The 19,946-nt window shown below is 49.3% G+C and overlaps 1 protein-coding gene across 1 annotated transcript in view; it reads left to right on the top strand.

Annotated features, from left to right (window-relative positions):
- TMPRSS9 (transmembrane serine protease 9) overlaps window positions 1–18,737 on the top strand; it is a 24,035-nt gene extending 5,298 nt beyond the window's left edge. The window contains exons 2-20 of the mRNA XM_057376855.1: window positions 1,076–1,123; window positions 3,621–3,779; window positions 5,525–5,652; window positions 6,050–6,117; window positions 6,541–6,716; window positions 7,750–7,791; window positions 8,740–8,911; window positions 9,121–9,395; window positions 9,549–9,685; window positions 10,856–11,171; window positions 11,959–12,130; window positions 13,481–13,752; window positions 14,441–14,577; window positions 15,049–15,406; window positions 15,494–15,610; window positions 16,233–16,404; window positions 16,718–16,983; window positions 17,507–17,643; window positions 18,129–18,737. Of these exons, the coding sequence (XP_057232838.1) occupies window positions 3,656–3,779; window positions 5,525–5,652; window positions 6,050–6,117; window positions 6,541–6,716; window positions 7,750–7,791; window positions 8,740–8,911; window positions 9,121–9,395; window positions 9,549–9,685; window positions 10,856–11,171; window positions 11,959–12,130; window positions 13,481–13,752; window positions 14,441–14,577; window positions 15,049–15,406; window positions 15,494–15,610; window positions 16,233–16,404; window positions 16,718–16,983; window positions 17,507–17,643; window positions 18,129–18,290 (3,231 nt within the window). The 5' untranslated portion in view covers window positions 1,076–1,123; window positions 3,621–3,655 and the 3' untranslated portion in view covers window positions 18,291–18,737. The remainder of the gene's footprint in view (window positions 1–1,075; window positions 1,124–3,620; window positions 3,780–5,524; window positions 5,653–6,049; window positions 6,118–6,540; window positions 6,717–7,749; window positions 7,792–8,739; window positions 8,912–9,120; window positions 9,396–9,548; window positions 9,686–10,855; window positions 11,172–11,958; window positions 12,131–13,480; window positions 13,753–14,440; window positions 14,578–15,048; window positions 15,407–15,493; window positions 15,611–16,232; window positions 16,405–16,717; window positions 16,984–17,506; window positions 17,644–18,128) is intronic.
- The last annotated feature ends 1,209 nt before the right edge of the window (window positions 18,738–19,946 follow it).

Consider the following 19,946-nt stretch of genomic DNA (forward strand, 5'->3'; position numbering starts at 1 on the left):
CACACACACACACACACATACATGTGAGATCTCTCTCTCACACACACACACACACACACATGTGAGATCTCTCTCACACACACACACACAGCTTTTCCTCTTTGACTCCAAGAGTGGGTGCTAGTGACAGTCTGTCTAATTGGGTGCCACAATATTTTTACCATATATTTATATTTTACAATTTCCCTACTTGAACCAGCTGAGAAATCAAATCCATCTTCCAAGAAGATCCTATGGAATGACTCAAGGCTGCCCTAGTGCAAAATCCAGGCTTCTGTGGACAGAACAAACTCTGGGCTGCCAAGCAGAAGCAGAGCAGGAGTGGTGGCCACCCAGCTGCAGATCCTCATGGACAACCAGGGATGGAACAGTCTGCAGGACAGCTCTGGCTCACTGCTGCACATCAGATGTGCCTTCTCTGCTAAAATGGGATAGTGAAAACACACCCCACTGAGACAGGACTGAGAGGACTCTCTTAAGTCAGAGTTCCCCACACCCAGCTCTCAGGGCCATTGTATTTTATAACCACTCACAATTTATAAGCTGACAAAAAAAATCGTGAATGTGTTTTTACTTCTCAGTATTCCTACTGGAAACTCATGACTGTTGGGACTCTCCTAATTTCTACCTCACTAACAAAATTTACTTTTTCCTTATCTGATTTGATGCCACAATGTATTTCACTGTGTATAGCTCCTTGCTACAGGTCTCCTCTATGCATCTATGGATGATCCTTATTATCTTTCAGCAAAAAAGATTACAATCTCTATTTTGCTCTTGTAAAATGGCCTTTTCATTTACATGTCCTTTTAATTCTTTTCTTAACTCACACCACTGACATCAAAAGAAAATAAACTTTCCTTCTGCTAAAATGGAGGTCAAAGACCGGTTTTGATTGTTTTGGGAAGTAGAAAGTTTCTCTGTCTCTAAACACTCCTTTTTTTTTTTAACTTCTTTCTAGGGTTCTACCTTTTATTGCAGTATGACTTTTACATGCAATTAAGATTATATTGCCAAAAAAACAACCAGCCAGAGCCAATTTTGTCTGCAATGTTTTTTTTTTTTCTTTTCTCAGATGTATTTGTCCAACCTTTGAAGTCCATTGAACTCCACTGTTGCACTGGTGAGCACACCTGGACTACATTTGTGAGTGCCCACATTCAGCACACGACAAGAGAGACGGTGACTCCAAAACCTATCAAAGAGGGAAGGAGGGATCCCTCATCTGTATGTATTCAGGTCACAAGGACCACTGGAAAAATAGTTCCCTACTTGTCTCCCAGTAGCCAGAGCTGAATTGTCAAACAGAGATTTGTTAACAGAAGCCAGGGGCCACAGTGCCGATCTGTCACAGACTCAGGTACAGCTGAAAAAGAATATTTGGAGGTCTGCTAGAAAAAAGAGGCACCTTGGACAGACTCTCCCTTCCTCTCCCCTTTCTCTCTGTCTGTTGCCTCACAAAGAAATGACCTTTTAAAATCTCTTATCTAGAAGCTTCAGTTTAAAGAGCTGCTGACGCCTCTTGGAAAACACTGAAAAGCTCTTCTGAAACAGGGAGCTGCTTCTCCCTGGGTCCCTTTCCTCCCCTCTTCCTTTCATTGCTGGATGCATTTACATTAGAAAAGGCTGTTCCTCTGCAGCTTCTCTGAAGTCACAGTTTGATTTGCAGCACAGAGAATTGCTGCTGTGGCAGCCCAACCTGTCAGAGCAGCATCTGAGTGGATGGGAAGTGAACAGGACAGACTTTGCAACCGAGGAAGGAACAGCTGGGTGGGTTTTATATTCTTGATGCTGTCGATATGAAAACAAAGTTTGAGAGGTGATTGTGCCTTGCCAAAGCTTTTCTGGTGCCACCTGTAAATGTGAGTTCCCCAACAGTTGGAGGCTGAGTCCTCAGAAAACTCTGAAGCTGAGGAACTCTGGACCCTTATCCAAGAAGGGTGGACTTCTGTGGATTTCTGCTCTGACCACACAAATTGTCTGAGACAACTTCAGTCTGCCAGTTTCAACAGAAAGATCTTCTTTGTGTCTTCTTCCTGCCTATGAGGGAGAAATATTAATCCAGTAATTTAATGCTTTTTACGACCAGGGGAAATCAGTGCCCCTCCTTGTCTCATCAGGCTTGTTGCAGATACTAACCTGTCTGAATGATGGATAACAATGGATATTCCAGGCTGGTTTCATTCGTAATGATATCCAATTGTTGATGATATGCAAATAAAGGCCAGATATAGTCTGGCTTATACTAGCAAGACAGCAGACAAAAAAAAACCCAAGGTAATTCTTCTGTTTTTGGCATTTTTGAATTCACACTTGCAGCACCATATCCCATCCGGGCATCTTCAGCGCATGAAAAGCATTGCTATACTGAAACCAGTCTAGCAAAGGGCAGGAAAAAGTGGAGGCAGGAAAACTGACATGAAGGGGCTTTGCTTCTTGTGCAAGACCACTTGAACTAAAATACTGGCAGCACCAGTGCCAGTGCTGGGCACAGGAAAGGAGAATCTGCTCATCAGGGTAGCAGCATATCTGTAATTAAAGAACTTACTCAGTCTGCATTACTAGGCACCGGGAGCTTTCGGTAAATGCTCTAGTGGATTTTGCCATCCACTGTGATTTTAAAATTCTTCCAAAATTCCTGCAAAACATGTGGAATAGCATTGGGCTATATATGAAACCTCTCCCTGGAATCTGCCTCATAAACAACTACAGGATGAGGTTTATTCCTTACAGAGTTTCAATCCATATAACATGCACCTTGGGGATGTAAGTAGCCTAATGCTAAGACTTCCACAGCCAGGTCAGAATGGTCCAGCAGGAGCAGATAATGATTTCTCAAGTATTCAATGCCAATTAGCTTTGGTATATTCACAAGCCAGAGTTCCAGGCAGATCTCTCTCCACAGCTGTCTCCTCATTCTGCAGTTTCATGTTTAAGGACGTGGCTGCTGTCTAGTTGTGTTTGCAGACTATAAGATTACTCTGAGATAAAAGCTGAACGTTACAACTCTGCTGTTGTAGCTGTTACTGCAGCTCTGKGACTCCTGAGCAGCACCAAGCATCCCTTCTGACACTGGCTGGGTTTAGGATCTTTATGAGGGGTGTTGTCTAAGGCAGAAGGAGCAAGCCAAGATGTCACACCCCTTGCTATGAGCTGAGGCTGTTCACCCTGGCATTGTGGGCAGTAGCACCTCAAAACCCTGCTGCTGAGCAGGATTTGGGTACTGCTGCTGCAGAGCAGGCACAGGGTGCTGCAGGCAGGTTCTGGGACACTGCCTGAGCATTCTGCCAGAGCCTGTGCAGAACAGGGAGCCATCAGGCTGTTCATGCTCACAGCACCCACGGCCATTGTGAGCACCARCACAATGGACACCAGCACTCAGTGGTGCCTCCTGGGCAGACAGAGAAGGAGAAGCAGTAGGAAGGGGCCACCAGGGCTGATATATTCAGGTCATACAACTTGAATCTCCTGGCTGCAGCCTGAGGCACACCCAGGTAGTGTCTATCTACCCTTTCATCTCTTGTGGCAATGCACTGTTTGGAGTTCCTGGGGTAACCTTAGCTGCCAGGACAGATTTCATTCCAGTCTTGTCATTTTCCTCCTCTTCTTTTTAATCACAGATTAATCTACACATCTGTAGAACTGCTCAGAAAGCATGGACCAGATAAAGCCAGGGCAAGGCACCCAGAGAAGGAGACCAGGGGCTTGCTGCTGGAAGGTGACTGCTGCTGCTGCTGTGGTGGGCAGTGCAACAGCCCTCTGCCTGGGGATCCTGCTGGGTGAGTGTGCAGCCAGGTACATTATTTCAGTTCAACAGCTCCAAAAGAGAAGTGGTCTGCACTGCTTATAGCAAAAATCCTCAAAATCCTCCTACTGAGGGTGAAATGGGGACACTTTTCTACACATCTGCACAAAAAGTTCAAGGGAAGTTGTCAGCTCATGTTCTCAATATGTGAGTTCGGAGCRTTTTATCTTCAGTGTCTTGTGATACATATGCTCTATTCCTTTCCTGATTGACCAATCTGATGTCCTTCTATGACAAGATGACCTGCCTAGTGGATGGGAGAAAGGCTCTGAATCTGGTCTACCTCAACTTCAGGAAAGCCTTAGACACCATTTCCCATAAACACTTCCTTGGAGAAGCAGGTGTGCTCTTCAGTGGGTAAAACTGGCTGGATCAGCAGGGCAGAGAGTGCTGGTGAATGGAGTCACATCCAGCTGGACACTGGTGACCAGTGGTGTTCCCCAGGGCCACCTTGGGGCTAACCCTGTTTAATGTTTCTATCAATGGTCTGGATGAGGGGACCAAGGGCACCCTCAGTCAGTTCACAGGTAACACCAAGCTGGGTGGGATGTTGATCTGCTGAAGCAACAGAGTGGCCAGCAGGACCAGGGCAGTGACCATCCCCTTGTGCTGGGCACTGGTRAGGCCCCACCTCAAATCCTGGGTTCAATTTTAGGCCGCTCATGACAAGAAAGACATTGAGGGGATGGAGCATGTCCAGAGAAGGGAACAGAGCTGAGGAAGGGTTGGAGCACAAATCTGATGRGGAGCAGCTGAGGGAGCTGTGAGGGCTCAGCCTGGAGAAAAGGAGGCTCAGGGGGGACCTTCTGGCTCTCTACAACTCCCTGACAGGAGGTGCAGACAGGTGGGGATCAGTTCTGCTCCCAGGGAACAAGGGATGGAATGAGAGGAAATGGCCTYAAGTTCTGCCAGAGGAGTTTTAGATTGGATATYGGGAAAATATCTTCACTTMAAGGGCAGTYCAACCCTGGTACAGRCTGCCCAGGGCAGTGGTGGAATCCCCATCCCTGCAGCAATTTAAGAAACATGMAKWTGTGGCATTAGGGSWCATRGRTTAGTGATGGCCTTGGCAGTGCTGGTGGAATGATTGGACTTGATGATCTCAGAGGTCTTTTCCAACCTAAACAATTCCACAATTCTACAATTCTATTTTCTAATCTCTCTCTGTGACTTTGAAATTTCTTGTCACTGTACCTCACTGCCTCTGCCATTTCCTGTCTCGGGCATTGCAGTCACCAATCCCTGCCTGTTTCACTGACCCACCCCAGAGCATGACCAGCACCTCCTGGCCTCTCCCACCTCCCTCCTGCTGTCTCTGCTGCTCCATGGGCAGATGCCACCTCAGGCCAGCACCCAGTGAGGACTCCAGTGTGACACGACAGACACATCCCACCTGTACAGTCACAGTTTCTGAGCTGGCTTCAGAACCCAGCAGAACTTTCCTGAGGCTGTTCCTGCAAGGATAAGGCAAATTTCAGACTGCCAGGCTGAACTTCTGTCTCAAGCTTGACAAAAATCCACAATTTTCAAGTTCAAACGAGCTCAGTGCAAAATGCTATTACTGCACACGTGCAGAGTATCCCAGTCTGGCCATGGAGCAGCTGGGATGGTCAGGGGCAGTCACGCTGCTGAAAATGGGGCTTTAAAGGACATAATGACATCCATGGTGCAAAGCAGTGAGGAAAGCTGCCTCTGACAGACACCTTTCCTCTCTGGCAGCCTGCCATTCCACRGGAGAGGCCAGCTTTGAGCACACAGTGGAGCTGCAAGGAATCACATTCAACAGCAGCTTACAGATGGAGAACTCGGACTACTACAGGGTGCTGACACCTGCTCTTGAGAGGCTGGTGAGTTGATCTGGGCCTTCTGGAGAAAGACCAGTGCTACCACACTGTAGTGGTAGCAGCAGCTGGATCTGTATGCCGAGGGCAGGAGGAAAACTAGGACTTCTTAAACATCAGCAGGGTACGCTGTGGGGCTTGAGCTGCACTTTGAGAGGGGCCCTGAGAGACATTTGTGGAGTGGGAAATGTGTGTTCAGGCCTATTCCTTGCAAACGAGGTAAGAAGGCATAAAATAAGGATGTACTACCTCATGCCCTAAAGCCAGGATGGGAAAAGGTTACACGTGATCTGGACATGGGTGCTGCATCAACAGCTCCAGATTCCTGCAAAATCCCAGACATCATCTATTCCCACCTCCCTGGGGTCCAGTAAGTGTGTGACCATCACTCTTTGCTTTGCAGTTTCTGTCCAGTGTCCAGGACTCCCAGCTGGACTGGAGTTGCACTGGTTGCACCATCCTGGGCTACAGGTGAGTAAAGGGAGCTCTCTCTGCAGACCCTGCAGCTCATCCTTCAGGGCATTCTGMCTTAGCTGAACCAAGAAGATGAATTCACACCTGTGCTCTTACTCAAAGCTAGTACAAATTAGTGAAACAAGTTTTTGGTCAAGGCTGGATTTTTATCCAGGTTTGCAACAGTATTCTGGATTCTTTCATTTGGAAATGCAGTTGGAAAGGCAGAGGGAAACAATTTTGTTCAACCACAGTTTTGGGCCAAAGGAAAAAAAAAATTCAAATGATCACTTAAACTCAGAGCACATCTCCAGAGACACCTTAAATTATTAAGAATCAAATTATTAAGGATAAGTTTTGTTCCCTGTAGACAGCTAGCACAGGAACCTGTCTCTTGTGCTGGTCATGAAGTCAATGTCCCTGTTAATTCTCTGTCTCCAGGAACGGAAACTCGGGTGTGATCGTCCATTTCCGCCTCCTGTTCACCCCGCAGGATTCGCAGCCCCTGAGCTCTGCTYTGGAGGAGGAAGCTCTCAGGCATGGGCTGGCAGCTGCCCTGCACAAGCAGGGTCTGTCCCTGGCTGCCTACGGGACCATCTCCTCAGCTTCTCTCTCTGGTAGGGCTCTCCTGCCATGCCAGGCAGGTCCAGAGGATGCCCCGTGCTGCACCCAAGGTCACACAACTAAACCACCCTCTGTCCCAGCCAAACTGCTGCAGGGCTTTAGCTCTGGGTGTCCAGTGCTGTGTTAGAAATGACAGTGCTGCCAGGTACCCAGCAAACCAGTAAAATRTTCTGCCTGGCTCCTGGCTGCTCCATCTTTACCAGACAGCAGCAGAAACCAGACTAGATCTTGGCTCCTGCTTAACAGACATTTATGGGGTCCCCAAATACCCTCCAACACTTACGCTGTCCTGCTGCCCTGTACTGCAAACCCTTGCCACAGCAACCACAGAACCTAAATTGCAACTGCTTTGACTTTTCTTACAGCACCTGAAAYCAGTCTGAGGGACAGGGCATGAAGCTCCAAGAGGTTAATTGCTGGGTTGTCTGTACCTACCTGTACCCAGTAGCCCTTAGGCAGACCTCAGAGCTGTAGCAATAATTACAGCTGAGGTTGCTGTTTCTCTCTGAAACCACCTAACAAGAAATTCTCCTTTCCTTCTGTGACTGTGGAGTTGCGTGTGATCATAGGACTCCAGGTCCAGTGATTTTAAAAAACATGTGCCTGGGGGAACAAGAAGGTGTGGGCTCCTCTGCAGCTCCCTGTGCCACAATGGGCAGGATCCCTGGATCTTTGGGAGCCTTGTGCTGTCCAAATGGAAGGTGCAGAGAGTCCTCCTGGCTTTAGGCTAAAAGCCTTGCACAGCTTCAGCACCAGAGCCTGCTCCTGAGGGGCAGCATACTGCCATAGTTTTTGGACATTCTCTCTGCACCTGGAGTTGCCCCAAAGCCTGCAGGGCTGTAGGGGACTGCTCCTCCCCTGCCCTGTGGAGTCACCAGCAGGGACACTGGCCAYGGGCAGGCAAAGAGATTGCCAACAGGAGAGGGAGGTGCAGCAAAGCCTGTGGCAACTCCAGCCCAGGAACACRCTCCAGGACCCGTGGCTGGGCTGCTCTTGCTGATCCTGATTCCTTCCTCTTTGTCCCAGGTAACAACAAGGTTTCTCCCCACAGACCTGGACTGAAATCAGGTAAGAGCCACCTGCACTCTGCAGCCTCCTCCTCCTCTTCCTCACCAGCAGCCTGGATACAGATATAAAAGGTGCTTGGGCCCTGTCTTGTTCATAGCCTGGCGGCGCAGGGCCCTGCAAGCCCAAAACAAGCTGCAGCTCTGCTCCCAGCGCCATCCTGCAGGGTCAGCCCAGCCAGGGAGCAGAGTGAAAGGATACAATGGTGGCTGCCCCTGGGGAAGCCAGGGTCGAGTTCTTGTATGGACTGCAGAGAGGGCATGAGTGACTCCATCCTCGCTGTCCCCAGGGACACGGGCAGTCACTTGCTCCAACATCCAGTATATGAAAAGAAAGCCCTGAACAGGCTGTGCTGATGCCTCTGATGGAGRGGGCTGTCCTGAATTTCTCACAGCAGGTTTCCTGGACATGGGGACCAGCCACAACCCACTGCTGCAGACCTTGACAGGTGTGACACCACTGGGTCTCAGKCACTGAAGAGAGCCAAGGATATGCCATAATTTTTCAAGCCAATAGTAAATGGCTGCAATAGGATGAGGGGAACTGTGCCCTGGAAAYACCTTGGTCCCACCACCAGCAGTGACGGGTTGTGATGAGGTCCATCTTCCTGGTGGGCTGGCACAATGGACAAGAGCCACACTCCCATGAGCTGCTGGAAGCTGATCACSACACAGTAGCTAAGCTTGTCAGACTAGTCAGTTTGCTGCCCTACAGCTTCTTGCTCTAGAAGAGCTTCAGGGAGCATGCTGTGATGGCCCAGTGCTTTGTAGTGCTCCTTCCAAGCCTGCAGGTTAAAGGCTGCCCTGTGACACCCCAGGTACCATCCTGCTGCTTTTGCAYATGCCAGCAGCACACATGAAGCTGAAGCAGCTTTTCCCACTTGCCCCCAAGAGCGTGCTGCTGGGGTGCAGTGTCAGGATCCTGATGCACTGGCTTTCTCCTCTCTTTCAGACTGTGGGAGTCGCCCTGCCATGCAGACTGCCAGCAGGATAGTGGGAGGCTCAGAGGCGTCCAGAGGGGAGTTCCCATGGCAAGTCAGCCTTCGAGAGAACAATGAGCACTTTTGTGGTGCTGCAATCCTCACAGAGAAGTGGCTGGTGTCTGCTGCTCACTGCTTTACTGAGTAAGTTCCAGTCACACCACCTTCCAGCCGCCATCCCCACTCCCAAAGCTGTCGTATCTCGAGCTCCCACTGCACCACTGCCCCATCAAGGGGAGAATGAGAAGTGTCCATCACTCCTGCAGAGGATGGCAGATGGGCAGAGGCAGCTGGGGTTTGCAGGACAATGTTGTGGCTGTAGGGTCACACGGCCCCCACTGTCTCTGCTCCAGGTTTCAGGACCCAGCCATGTGGGCAGCTTACACAGGAACCACTTCTCTCAGAGGCTCTGACAGCGGTGCAGTGAGAATGGACATTGCACAGATCATTCCACACCCTTCTTACAACGCTGACACAGCTGACTATGATGTGGCCGTGCTGGAGCTGAAGAGACCCGTGACCTTCACTAAGTACATCCAGCCTGTGTGCCTGCCAGACGCTGGCCATCACTTCCCCACCAGCAAGAAGTGCCTTATCTCTGGCTGGGGCTACCTCAAGGAGGATTTCTGTAAGCAAAGCACAGCAGAGGAGACACGGTGGGGTGTGAGTGGGGCAGGAGGCATTGGGGAAGGGAACTCAGACCTTGCTCTGGCCAGCTGGGGTGGGCTGAACCCTGCAGGGCTCCCTGCAATGAGCTCACAGTTGCATCTTTCCTGTTCAGTGGTGAAACCCGAGTTCCTTCAAAAAGCAACAGTGGAGCTCCTGGACCAGAACCTGTGCTCCAGCCTCTACAGCCATGTCCTCACAGACAGGATGATGTGTGCTGGCTACCTGGAGGGGAAGGTGGACTCCTGCCAGGTAAGCTTTACCCAGAGAAGTGTAAGCATTGCCCGCATACGGCTTTTCCTGCCCAGTATGCACCAAGTGACACTTCAAGAAGCAGAACTGACACTACGATCTCTGTCTGCCCTTGAGGTCCGAGGCCCTGCCTTGGACCCAAGCACTGCAGAAGACACAAATGAGGGTATGTTCTCTTCTGCTTAGAGCAGGGCACTATTGTTTAAGGGGCTCTTTCAGCTAATTAACTACTTCCCTTTWCTTCCTGAGCTGTCATCAGGACTAGCCCTACTAATGTACCACACAGGTCTTTAGATCAAAATCCAGATGGGCAAAGGGCAGCAGTGGAAACTAAAACATACACAACAGTTTTGGTGAACAACAGAGTGTTTTCTTTGATTAGCCTTTATCCAGCCTGGCACTGCAAGTGGTCAGCTGGAGACAGGCCTGTCTTTCATAGTATGGAGAGAACTGTGATGTGGGAGGAGGACTCTGATTTCCAGGTTTGGCAGGACCATTCAAACCAACAGACACCAGCTAAACAAAACTACATTCTCTGGTGGTAGAGTTTCATATTTCTGCACCAAATACAGCACAAACAYCAAACAAGGGGCCAAGAATGGAAGATTCAAGGCTGAGTGATGAATGTGACCCATCTGCTTATTCATTACTGATCTAGAGCAATCTCACCCCCAGAAGGCATTACCAGCATCACAGACACTACATGACCATCAGGGATAGTCACAGGGCCCCACAATAACCAAGAACTGACCAGGGAACTAGAGACCAAATGAAAAAAACCTGATGCAAACATTAATGTAGTGTCCCTGGGTTGCGTATCAGGCAATAAAGACCCAGGCTGTGTACAGGCTGCTAGGATTAACCTTTATGAGGTTTAACAAATAATTAAAGCAGTAGAAATGCTAAATCCCAGATTTTACAGATGATGTCCTTTGTTCTTCTGGCATAAAAAGAGCACAAGACTACTGCATAATAGCAGAACAGTGTGCCCACACAGAGGAACACCCAAGGGCTAGCACAGTGATGTTCCACTCATTGCTATGCTGGAGCAAATATGAAGTCAGTTAGGATMCACAGGGACACAGAGATCCCAGCTAGAGCAATGCTGAGGTGGCCAGGGCAAGCTCAGTGCATCCCCAGGGAGAGCTCACCATCTGGCTTCTCTTGCAGGGTGACTCTGGTGGGCCCCTGGTTTGTCAAGAACCATCTGGKAGGTTTTTCCTGGCGGGAATTGTGAGCTGGGGTATTGGATGTGCTGAAGCCAGGCGGCCTGGTGTTTACACACGTGTTACGAAACTCAGAGACTGGATCTTGGATGCCATTTCTGCYGTCCCTGCCTCCATAGCCCGCACTGCCCCTCCAGCACAGTTCAGTACTAACAGTGACATGGGCAGYGCTGAAGAGGTCAACAGCATCACAGGAGCAACCCCTGGCACCTCAGCAGCCCCAGCTGCCAGCAGGCCAGTGAATGCAGCCGGAGCACAAGGTATGAGCACCTTGGCAGGAGGAGTGGCAGGTACAGCTCCCAACATCAGGTTTGTTCCTCCACTGACCTAAGCTGGCCTCCTGTAGGGTGAATCACAGACCTTGCCCRAGTGCCAAGGCACAAGTGACACTATTTGGCTGCCCTGGCTCATGCCAGCAGCCTGGCAAAGTCACCCAGTACCTCTGCAGTTCCATGCACCCATTTGACTTGTGTAATCTTGCCTCCTCTGCTTTGGCAGGCCCAGAACAGATCACTAAGGCACAGCAGCATCTGACAGTATTTAACCTGTTGATCATTTACTTTTGCTTGCCACCTAAGGAACTGCCAGCAGTTCAAAACTAATGGCTGCCCCTTCACAGCAGCCATGAATCTCTCTCTGAAGGGAAGGAGGGAGGTGTCTGCAGGATGACCTGTCCATTCCAAGGAACCCTCCCAGCAGCTCTGCAGGGAGATGCAGATGGAGGGTATTTTYCTAAATCTAGAATTAACCTTTTATCTGTAATGGCAAGGCTAAGAGGCACAGAGCTGCTCATTATTCCACCTTCAAGAAAGGCTCAGGATTGATGACTTGCCAAGAGCAAAATGCAGAGCAGCAGTTTGTGTGAAAGYCCAGCTCACATGGCCACCATCAGGCACTGCCACTATCAGCCAGCAGAGCTTGGGTAGATGTCTCACACCCCAGCCCTGCCCCATCCCTGCTAAGCCTTACTCATTAGAGAATGCAAAGTCTCTCCTTGCTTGTCTTCTGCTAGGAATACTCACAAGTCATGCTTTGACTTTTATTCAGAGTGTGGAGGACGACCTGGGTTCTCTAAACCCAGCAAGATTGTSGGAGGAACAGATGCTTCCAGAGGAGAGATCCCTTGGCAAGTCAGCCTGAAAGAAGACTCGAGGCATTTCTGTGGAGCCACCATCATTGGGGAGCGCTGGCTGCTGTCAGCAGCTCACTGCTTCAATGAGTAAGAGCCCATCCCTGCCCCTGCTCCAGCTCACCTGCAAACCCACACTGTGGCCCTGGAGTAAAAAAATGGAAATCAAGAACACATGTTGGACGTTAATTTTTGCTATAACTAAACATTCATGGTAAAAAGGAGTTTGTGGGGAGGAATGAGGCAGAAAAAGGTTAAAGCAGGGATCAGGGAGCAAGGACAGCACATCTAAGAGGAGAGGAAAAAGACAGGTGCCACAAGAGAGTTTCTTAAAAAAATTAATATATGAAATAGAGACACATGGTCAGCTGGTAAAGGGAAAAYGGTCAGTTCAATCCTGCATAGCTCTATAAAACTGCAAGAGCCCAAGCCCAGATTTTTAAGTAGGCTAGAAAAAGAAATGAGTAGCTAGGAGATAATACTTGCCAAGAATAAATTCCTGAAGGCAGAAAATGTGGGGGACTATCTCTGAAGGATTTTGAGACAACTTCATGCAATAAAAGCTGGGCAATAAAGGTAAACAGGTGTGAAATGAGGCACACAGCAAAACCAGCAGTGCTGTCTGTGAAYGAGGAGSAGTCTCTGTCAGCTSTTKCAATYCAAAACAWGAGGTCAGAAACATGTGGATGGATATTGCCCTGAGAGCAGTGGTCCTGTGGCAGGGGCAGTTAATGAGCACAGGAATGCAGTAAAAAACGAGGAAGATGAGTGGGATGTTGAGCAGGATGTTGCTGTAATGCACAGCATCAGAGGGAGGGCAGGAGTAACACTGTGAATGTGTGTACACAGCTCAGGGATGAGCTGGGGGTGGAGCAGCATCATAAGAAGCACAACAGAATAGATCAGACTAGACCTGGGAAAAAAAAAGAGCTGAGGGGAAGGCAGTGTTTGATGGGACTGTACAATAATGAAGGGTACAAAGTGTTTAGAAATGACTTTTGACTCTCTTTTAAAAATACCAAATAGCCACCAAGAGCAGGCAAAAAACAATCAAAAGGATGCAGTTCTTAATAAATGTCATTAAACTGAATATTAAAAGTTCACCTGGGGTTAAAAAAGAGAATAAAACACAACTGTAGAAAAATCAAAATAAAACAAAAAAAAATCCAGCGAGACCTGATGAACACAGACACCATATGTGTGCCAGAACACTCCTGAAATAATAAATTTCTGGAGGAGAAGACAGGATTAATATTACATGTTTACTTGCTCTTGGAAATATCCAACAGGTGCCACTGCTGGAAACTGGCCTCTTTGGGCCTGACTTAGCAGAGCTGCTCTGCTGTGTGCTGATCATGTAAAGTTGTCTGCAATTTTGTGTCAGATTTCATGCCAGGCATAAGTCCATGGGCATGTACATTTGGGTATATGTATTTACAGAACAGTTCCAGAAGAGATCGAAGCCTATGTGGGAACAACATCACTGAATGGAACAGATGAGAACGCAGTGAAAGTCAATGTAACAAGAGTGATCCTGCATCCCCTCTTCAACCCCATGATTCTGGACTTTGATGTGGCTGTACTTGAGCTGGCAAGACCTCTCGTCTTCAACAAATACATACAGCCTGTGTGCCTCCCACTTGCTGTGCACAAGTTTCCTGTAGGCAAGAAATGCCTCATTTCTGGATGGGGTGACCTCCAGGAAGGGAATGGTAAGCAGTACTGCCTTACCTGCTGATTTGACCTTGGAACAGTGATACCCTGAGCAGCAAAGCCCCAGTCCTGGGAATGTACAGGACAGGGATCAGTAACAGGGACAGTCAGAAACTGAGAGCAACATGAGAATAAGCAAGAATAAAGGCACACAAGCACTACCTTAAACCACAGTTACTTAGAAATCATCAGCAAACAAGAAAATTGAGAGAGCAGCCTGGTGGGAACAAGGAGAAACCTGCTGGACTGCCTTCAGTAGCTCTAGCATGCTCAGCAAGTGTCAGGGTGCTTGCCTCAGAGCCTGCTGCAGCTCTGGCAGGACAGCACATCAGCCACAGCAGCACTCTCAGTCACAGAGATGTTCTGAGCAATTAGCACAAGCAAATATCCCACTGGAGGGACAAGGCCTGAGAGCAGCACGTGCACTGCCAAGGAAGGCCAGCTGACAAGAAGCCCACAAGTTCTCAGGAGCATGGGACACAAACTGTGTGCAGAATCCTTAGCACAGACACAAAAMTGCACCCTGGGATAAGCCACAAGCTTTAGGGCTGCTGAGAAAGCTGGTTATATAGGACTCAACTCCCACATGGGATTAGAGCATGTTTTCCCAAAATGTGTTGAGTCAGTCTAAAAGCCATTAGTTCCTTCCCTTTGCTTGCACTCACTTATTCTGTGGTTTTCATGCAGACACCAAACCYGAGATCCTGCAGAAAGCATCTGTGGGCATCATAGAACAGAACACCTGCAACTTCCTCTACAACTTCTCCCTCACTGACCGAATGATCTGTGCTGGCTTCATGGAGGGGATGGTAGACTCATGCCAGGTAAGTGTGGGATTTCTCTACTCTGTAGATTGTTCTAGAAAGCTGGGCTAACTCTGCCTTCAGCAGATCCTTGTGAGCTGCTGWAGCCCAGCTGTGTAATTCACATGTACTTGAGCATAAAAAACCCAGCCCACTACCCTGGACATTTAGAAAAATAAATAAAGCTCCAACAAATTGAGAATGACTTAAAGCAACATCCCACCACTCTGCATGGCCAGACAAATGCTGGATGAAGCAGGTTTCCTCTGGTGGCAGTGACTCCATGGCAGTTGGTGGCAGCTGACAGGAGCCAGGTTGAGCCACTGACCATAACTTCAACCTCTGCACACTCATGTCTTGCACACGACTGCATGACAGCAGACAGATACACAAGGCCTGAGGAAGAAGCGTTGGGAGTAATTAAACACTTCTGGTGTGAATGAGGGGCAGACCTGCTTGGACTGAGCAGCCATTGCCTTGCTTCTTCCACAGGGAGATTCAGGTGGGCCCTTGGCCTGTGAGGTGACCCCGGGAGTGTTTTATCTTGCTGGCATCGTGAGCTGGGGATTTGGCTGTGCCCAGGCTATGAGACCTGGTGTGTACTCCAGAATTACCAAACTCACAGACTGGATCCTGAACACCATCTCCCAGTTGCCCAGTGRTGGCACAAGCAACCCTTCCAGTTCAGCCACCCCTAGAACTTCTACCACAGCCATTTTCACCCAGCTCATCACAATGGCTGCAAGTCCAGCCAGCAGAACCACTCTGGGGACAAAGATGAGCACATCCATGAGTGAAACCTCCACAGCTCTGAGAACGACCGAGCCTGCCAAGCCCACCCAAACACCAGGTAAAACAATGCCTGATGCATTGATGCATTGGTAGGAGGCCTCCAGCACACAGGCTACTGAGCAGACCATGGGTTGTTGCCTTCCAGTGGTGCCCTGTACCAGCCTCACTTTCAAGTGTTCCAGCAAGGTGTGCATAGGAAAAGAAAAYCCCGAATGTGATGGTGTTGTGGACTGCAGCAACGGCATGGATGAGCACAACTGTGGTGAGTTCCCCTCTGCAGCCTGTGGCTGCTGCCAGCTGTGCCCTACATGAGCCAGACTCCCCAGTGGCACCCACCATATTCACACCAGACACTGGGGKCCTGAGCCAGCCCACTCTGGTCCAGATTGTATTTGCCCTGCCAGAGCCTAAAACAAGATAAAGGGGGATGAGCCAGATCTAAATTTACTGCCAGAAAGTGTGCAGTCTGCTGCTACAGACMTTAGAACCCATTTCCCAGCACACTGACCTTCTGGCCAGTCAGTCTGGTAACAAGGTGGTAACACAGCTCTGCAAACTTGGCAGGCCCAGAAAATGTCTGTCAGCCCTGGGACCACACATTCTTTGGGCTGCACACTCCTTGGAGTGATAGTTCAACCAGTCCATCCAAATATCCACACCTCATGTACCACATCCTCGGAAGGTGTGATCTGTGAYAACAAATCCACAAAATACACCCTGTCTGTCAAGCCTTGCCTCAGCTGGGTTAGCTGAATTCATCACATCCTGCTGCCCTGCACGTGCTCCCTCAGAAGGTTGTCCCACAGCACACGCTATGGAAGGCAGGCAGTTATTCCTTTCATTTATGGTTACTTAAAACCATGGTGCTTCTTCCTCTGTTCCAGACTGTGGTTCAACAACTGTTCTGGCCTTCAGCAAGATCGTGGGTGGCAGCAGTGCAGCTCGTGGAGAATGGCCCTGGCAAGTCAGCCTCTGGCTTCGGCGCAAGGAGCACAAGTGTGGGGCTGTCCTCATYGCTGACCGCTGGCTGCTCTCTGCAGCTCACTGCTTTGACATGTAAGTCTGAGATGAGCTACTTAAGCCAGCTGGCTCTTGGTCTCAGTCTCATCAGCCCACCTGCCCTTCCCCTCCCTCGTGGTCCAGCAGCCTGGCTGGGATGCTGTGCCTCACAGGAAGCACACACCCCCTATCACAGATAAACCCCCAAAGGTAAGTGTGAAGAGGAATGAGTGAAGCARAGCCTGAGTACACCCACTGTGCTGGAGACAGGGGTCCTGACCTCACGAGATGTGGCCAGCCCCACAAGTGGAGGGATGGCCGTTCTTGTGAGGGTATGCTCCTAACAGCCAGGTTTGCTGTCTTTCTGCAGTTACAGTGACCCCAAAATGTGGGTGGCCTTTCTAGGAACACCCTTCCTGAATGGCATCGATGGCAAAATTGAGAAAATATTCCGWATCTACAAACACCCTTTTTACAACGTCTACAGCCTAGATTATGATGTGGCACTACTGGAACTGAGCACACCTGTCAAGTTCAGCAGCACCATCAGACCYATCTGTCTCCCAGACAAGTCTCACATCTTCCATGAAGGGGCCAGATGCTTCATCACAGGCTGGGGCTCCACAAAGGAAGGAGGTACYGGTTGAGAGAGCCCTCCTACATCCATGATAGCCAAGCTCAATGCCACCTACACTGCAGACTGCATGCCCAAACATCGACAGTTCCCACACCACTGCCCCACACACTCCCACCCCAGGCCACACACTGCAGAGGTCACCAAGCTGGGCATGGCCTGCTGTCACCACCACCTACTCCCCAGCTGTCATGCACTCTACTCCTCCATTTGGTCACACCTCTTGGAGCCTTTCTACATGCCAGCCACTGTGCTCCCCTRCTCCCATAACAGCTGTTCCAGCTGTGCTCCTGCAGTACAAGGRCCACCCCGATACCATTTGTGTCTGGTCAGCCAAGCTGCCTGACAAACTACACATCCCTTGGCTCTTCCTGTGCTTGCTCTTATGAACCAGTCCTGATTCCTGTTCCCAGAGTAGGTCTCTCCCTCTGGCAAGCAAGCAAGGCTTCAGAGACCCCACCTTTGCACATGCTGCTRTATCTCGTGTGCTCTTCACCCAGGTAACAGCAATACTTGTCTCCTCAGGTCTCATGTCAAAGCATCTGCAAAAAGCAGCAGTGAACATGATYGGAGACCAGGCCTGCAAAAAGTTCTACCCTGTCCAGATCAGCAGCAGGATGGTGTGTGCTGGYTTCCCACAGGGCACCGTCGACAGTTGTTCAGTGAGTGCAAGAGCAGCATGTGCTGTGGCTGGACAGAGCAAGCTGGTGCCAAGTCCCGAGGCTTCATTCTCTCAGGAGACCCCTGCCATGCCTCCCCTAGCTCAGCTGTCTGTCCATCCATCAACTGGATGCTACTTTTATCCACATCCACCCTGCATACACCTCATGCAGCTTGCCCCACCAACCTGTGACAGGTCAGGGAAATACACAGAGAGGTAATGCTAAGCAAAAGSCACAGGGATACTATGGAGCCTGTTCCATGACCCTACTGTACCTCCAAACACACTCTTCTATGTTCCAGAACCCCAGTCTCAGATTGTTCGGGCAGGTACATCACTGAGCAGTCCTCCAGCTAGGAATGAGGCTCCTGAAGAGGCGGGGAACAAGACAGCAAATGCTCATGCCCCAGAGAGAAAGAATATTTCACAGGTGGGGGAGCTGCACTGCCTGTAGCTTGATACTGGATCCTTTTCCTCTCTTTGCAGGGCGATGCAGGTGGGCCCCTGGCATGTAAAGAACCCTCAGGGAAGTGGTTTCTAGCAGGAATCACAAGCTGGGGCTATGGCTGTGCCAGGCCATACTTCCCTGGTGTCTACACCAAAGTCACAGCTGTGCAGAGCTGGATTGCCCAGAACCTCAAGCTCTGAAACTGCATTTCATCACTCAGGGAAGGCAATGAATGAGAGGATGCCGGAGCATGACAGAGGATGCATTTACCCCTCAGCTATTGTACATTTTTCTGATGTTGCAAAGGGGTGAAGATGGCCTTGCAGGTATTAAACAGATGTCAGTGTTGTGTGACTTCMTGGTTGTGACACCAAGGCATTTGATAACTGCTTTGCATAGAAAGGTACAAATTCTAGTTTTTTTTCTATAAATAAATGAGGCCTGTCCCATCTTAAGACCTGGCTGAACACACTGCGCATTAAAACATGACCTTTCTAGTTGGARGGGTGCCAGAAACATCTGCCAAAGATTCATGGAGTTTGGCTAACCTCTGCCTATGAGCTGTCTTCACAAAGCCAAGCCAAGAAACTTGAGAACTTTACACCAGCCCGAAGTTATGCCCTTGCAGAAGCTTCAACACCTCACTGTCTGGATGGAGCTGTTGTGTTGTGCAGTAGCTTTTGGGAAGGGTGTAATGCTGTTTCCAATTTGTGCGTGGTATTAGAGGGCTCAGTGATGAGCTCCTGGCTCACCGTTTGAACCTAAGAGAATGCAGAGCTAGAACCTAGTCTGAACCTTGGGAGTTCAGACTGCACACTGTACTAGAGTACTGGGACAGGCTTCTCACATCCCCTCCCCAGCTCCTTTTGCATTAGGTAACAGGTGATTAAACTGACAAAGATTAAGGCATGGCCACATAGACCACTGTCTGGTTAAGCTAGGTGGGAAAAATTTGAAGTGCTGAGAATTTGTGCGCCAAGTATACTTGTTGGGTCTCACCAGCCAGCATAGACCATTTTGTTCACAAGAGAAAAACTGCTGCAGAGCTCACGTGCTGAGTCTTGGGCACAGCAGATTTAAAATATGTCCCCATAGATTCAGCCACTAAAACTGAATGGCTCCTCATACCCCAAACCCCCTCCTCATTTTTGATGCTTTAAGCTCTGCCTYTGGACATGGAAAGGTTTCTTCCATCCCAACCCAGCTGGCAGTGAGATSCACAACTTTCCAGACAGAGCACCASAAGGTGRGAGACCTGGCTTCTGTGCATTGCTCAGGTCCAGATGGGTTCAGATCCATGGCTGGAACACTTGTGAGATGCTCCCACAAATGAAATAGGACTACTGCACAGCCAGTGCCACAAAATTCATACAGCCATAAAGAAAAGTAAAAAGCCCCCTAAGCAAACRTGTCCGAAAACACTTTATTTTAAAATAGTCATTCTGACAGTCTGAAAATYCCAGTTTCAGTCTGAATTACCTCCTCATAGTTTACCTTCTGTGAGAACACTTTAGGTTCTATCACATCCCTCTGAGTGTCCTAGCAGGTATGGAGCTGTCATCCTTCCAGTCTGTCTCTGTATCCAGTAAACCATGAMATCTTTTATAAAAGACAGAAGAGCTTCAAAAGGGATGTGAAAAAAAGTCACTAAATGGGYACTGTTAATCTCCAACACTCTCCTCTTCCAGCAGCTGTATCCACTGCTGACCACACAGCATGAACCCACCTTATYAGGAGTGGGGTGTAAGCAGAAAACAGTAGAGTTGTGCCCCAAAGCAGACCCACATCCCCTGTGCTGCAGACATGCTCCTCCATGAAAGAAATGATGCTTAGAATGTAGGCTCCAAGATGGAATG

The sequence above is a fragment of the Malurus melanocephalus genome, unplaced genomic scaffold (genome assembly GCF_030028575.1).
Source record: "Malurus melanocephalus ecotype Western Australia unplaced genomic scaffold, MMel_1.1 scaffold_293, whole genome shotgun sequence".
NCBI lineage: Eukaryota > Metazoa > Chordata > Aves > Passeriformes > Maluridae > Malurus > Malurus melanocephalus.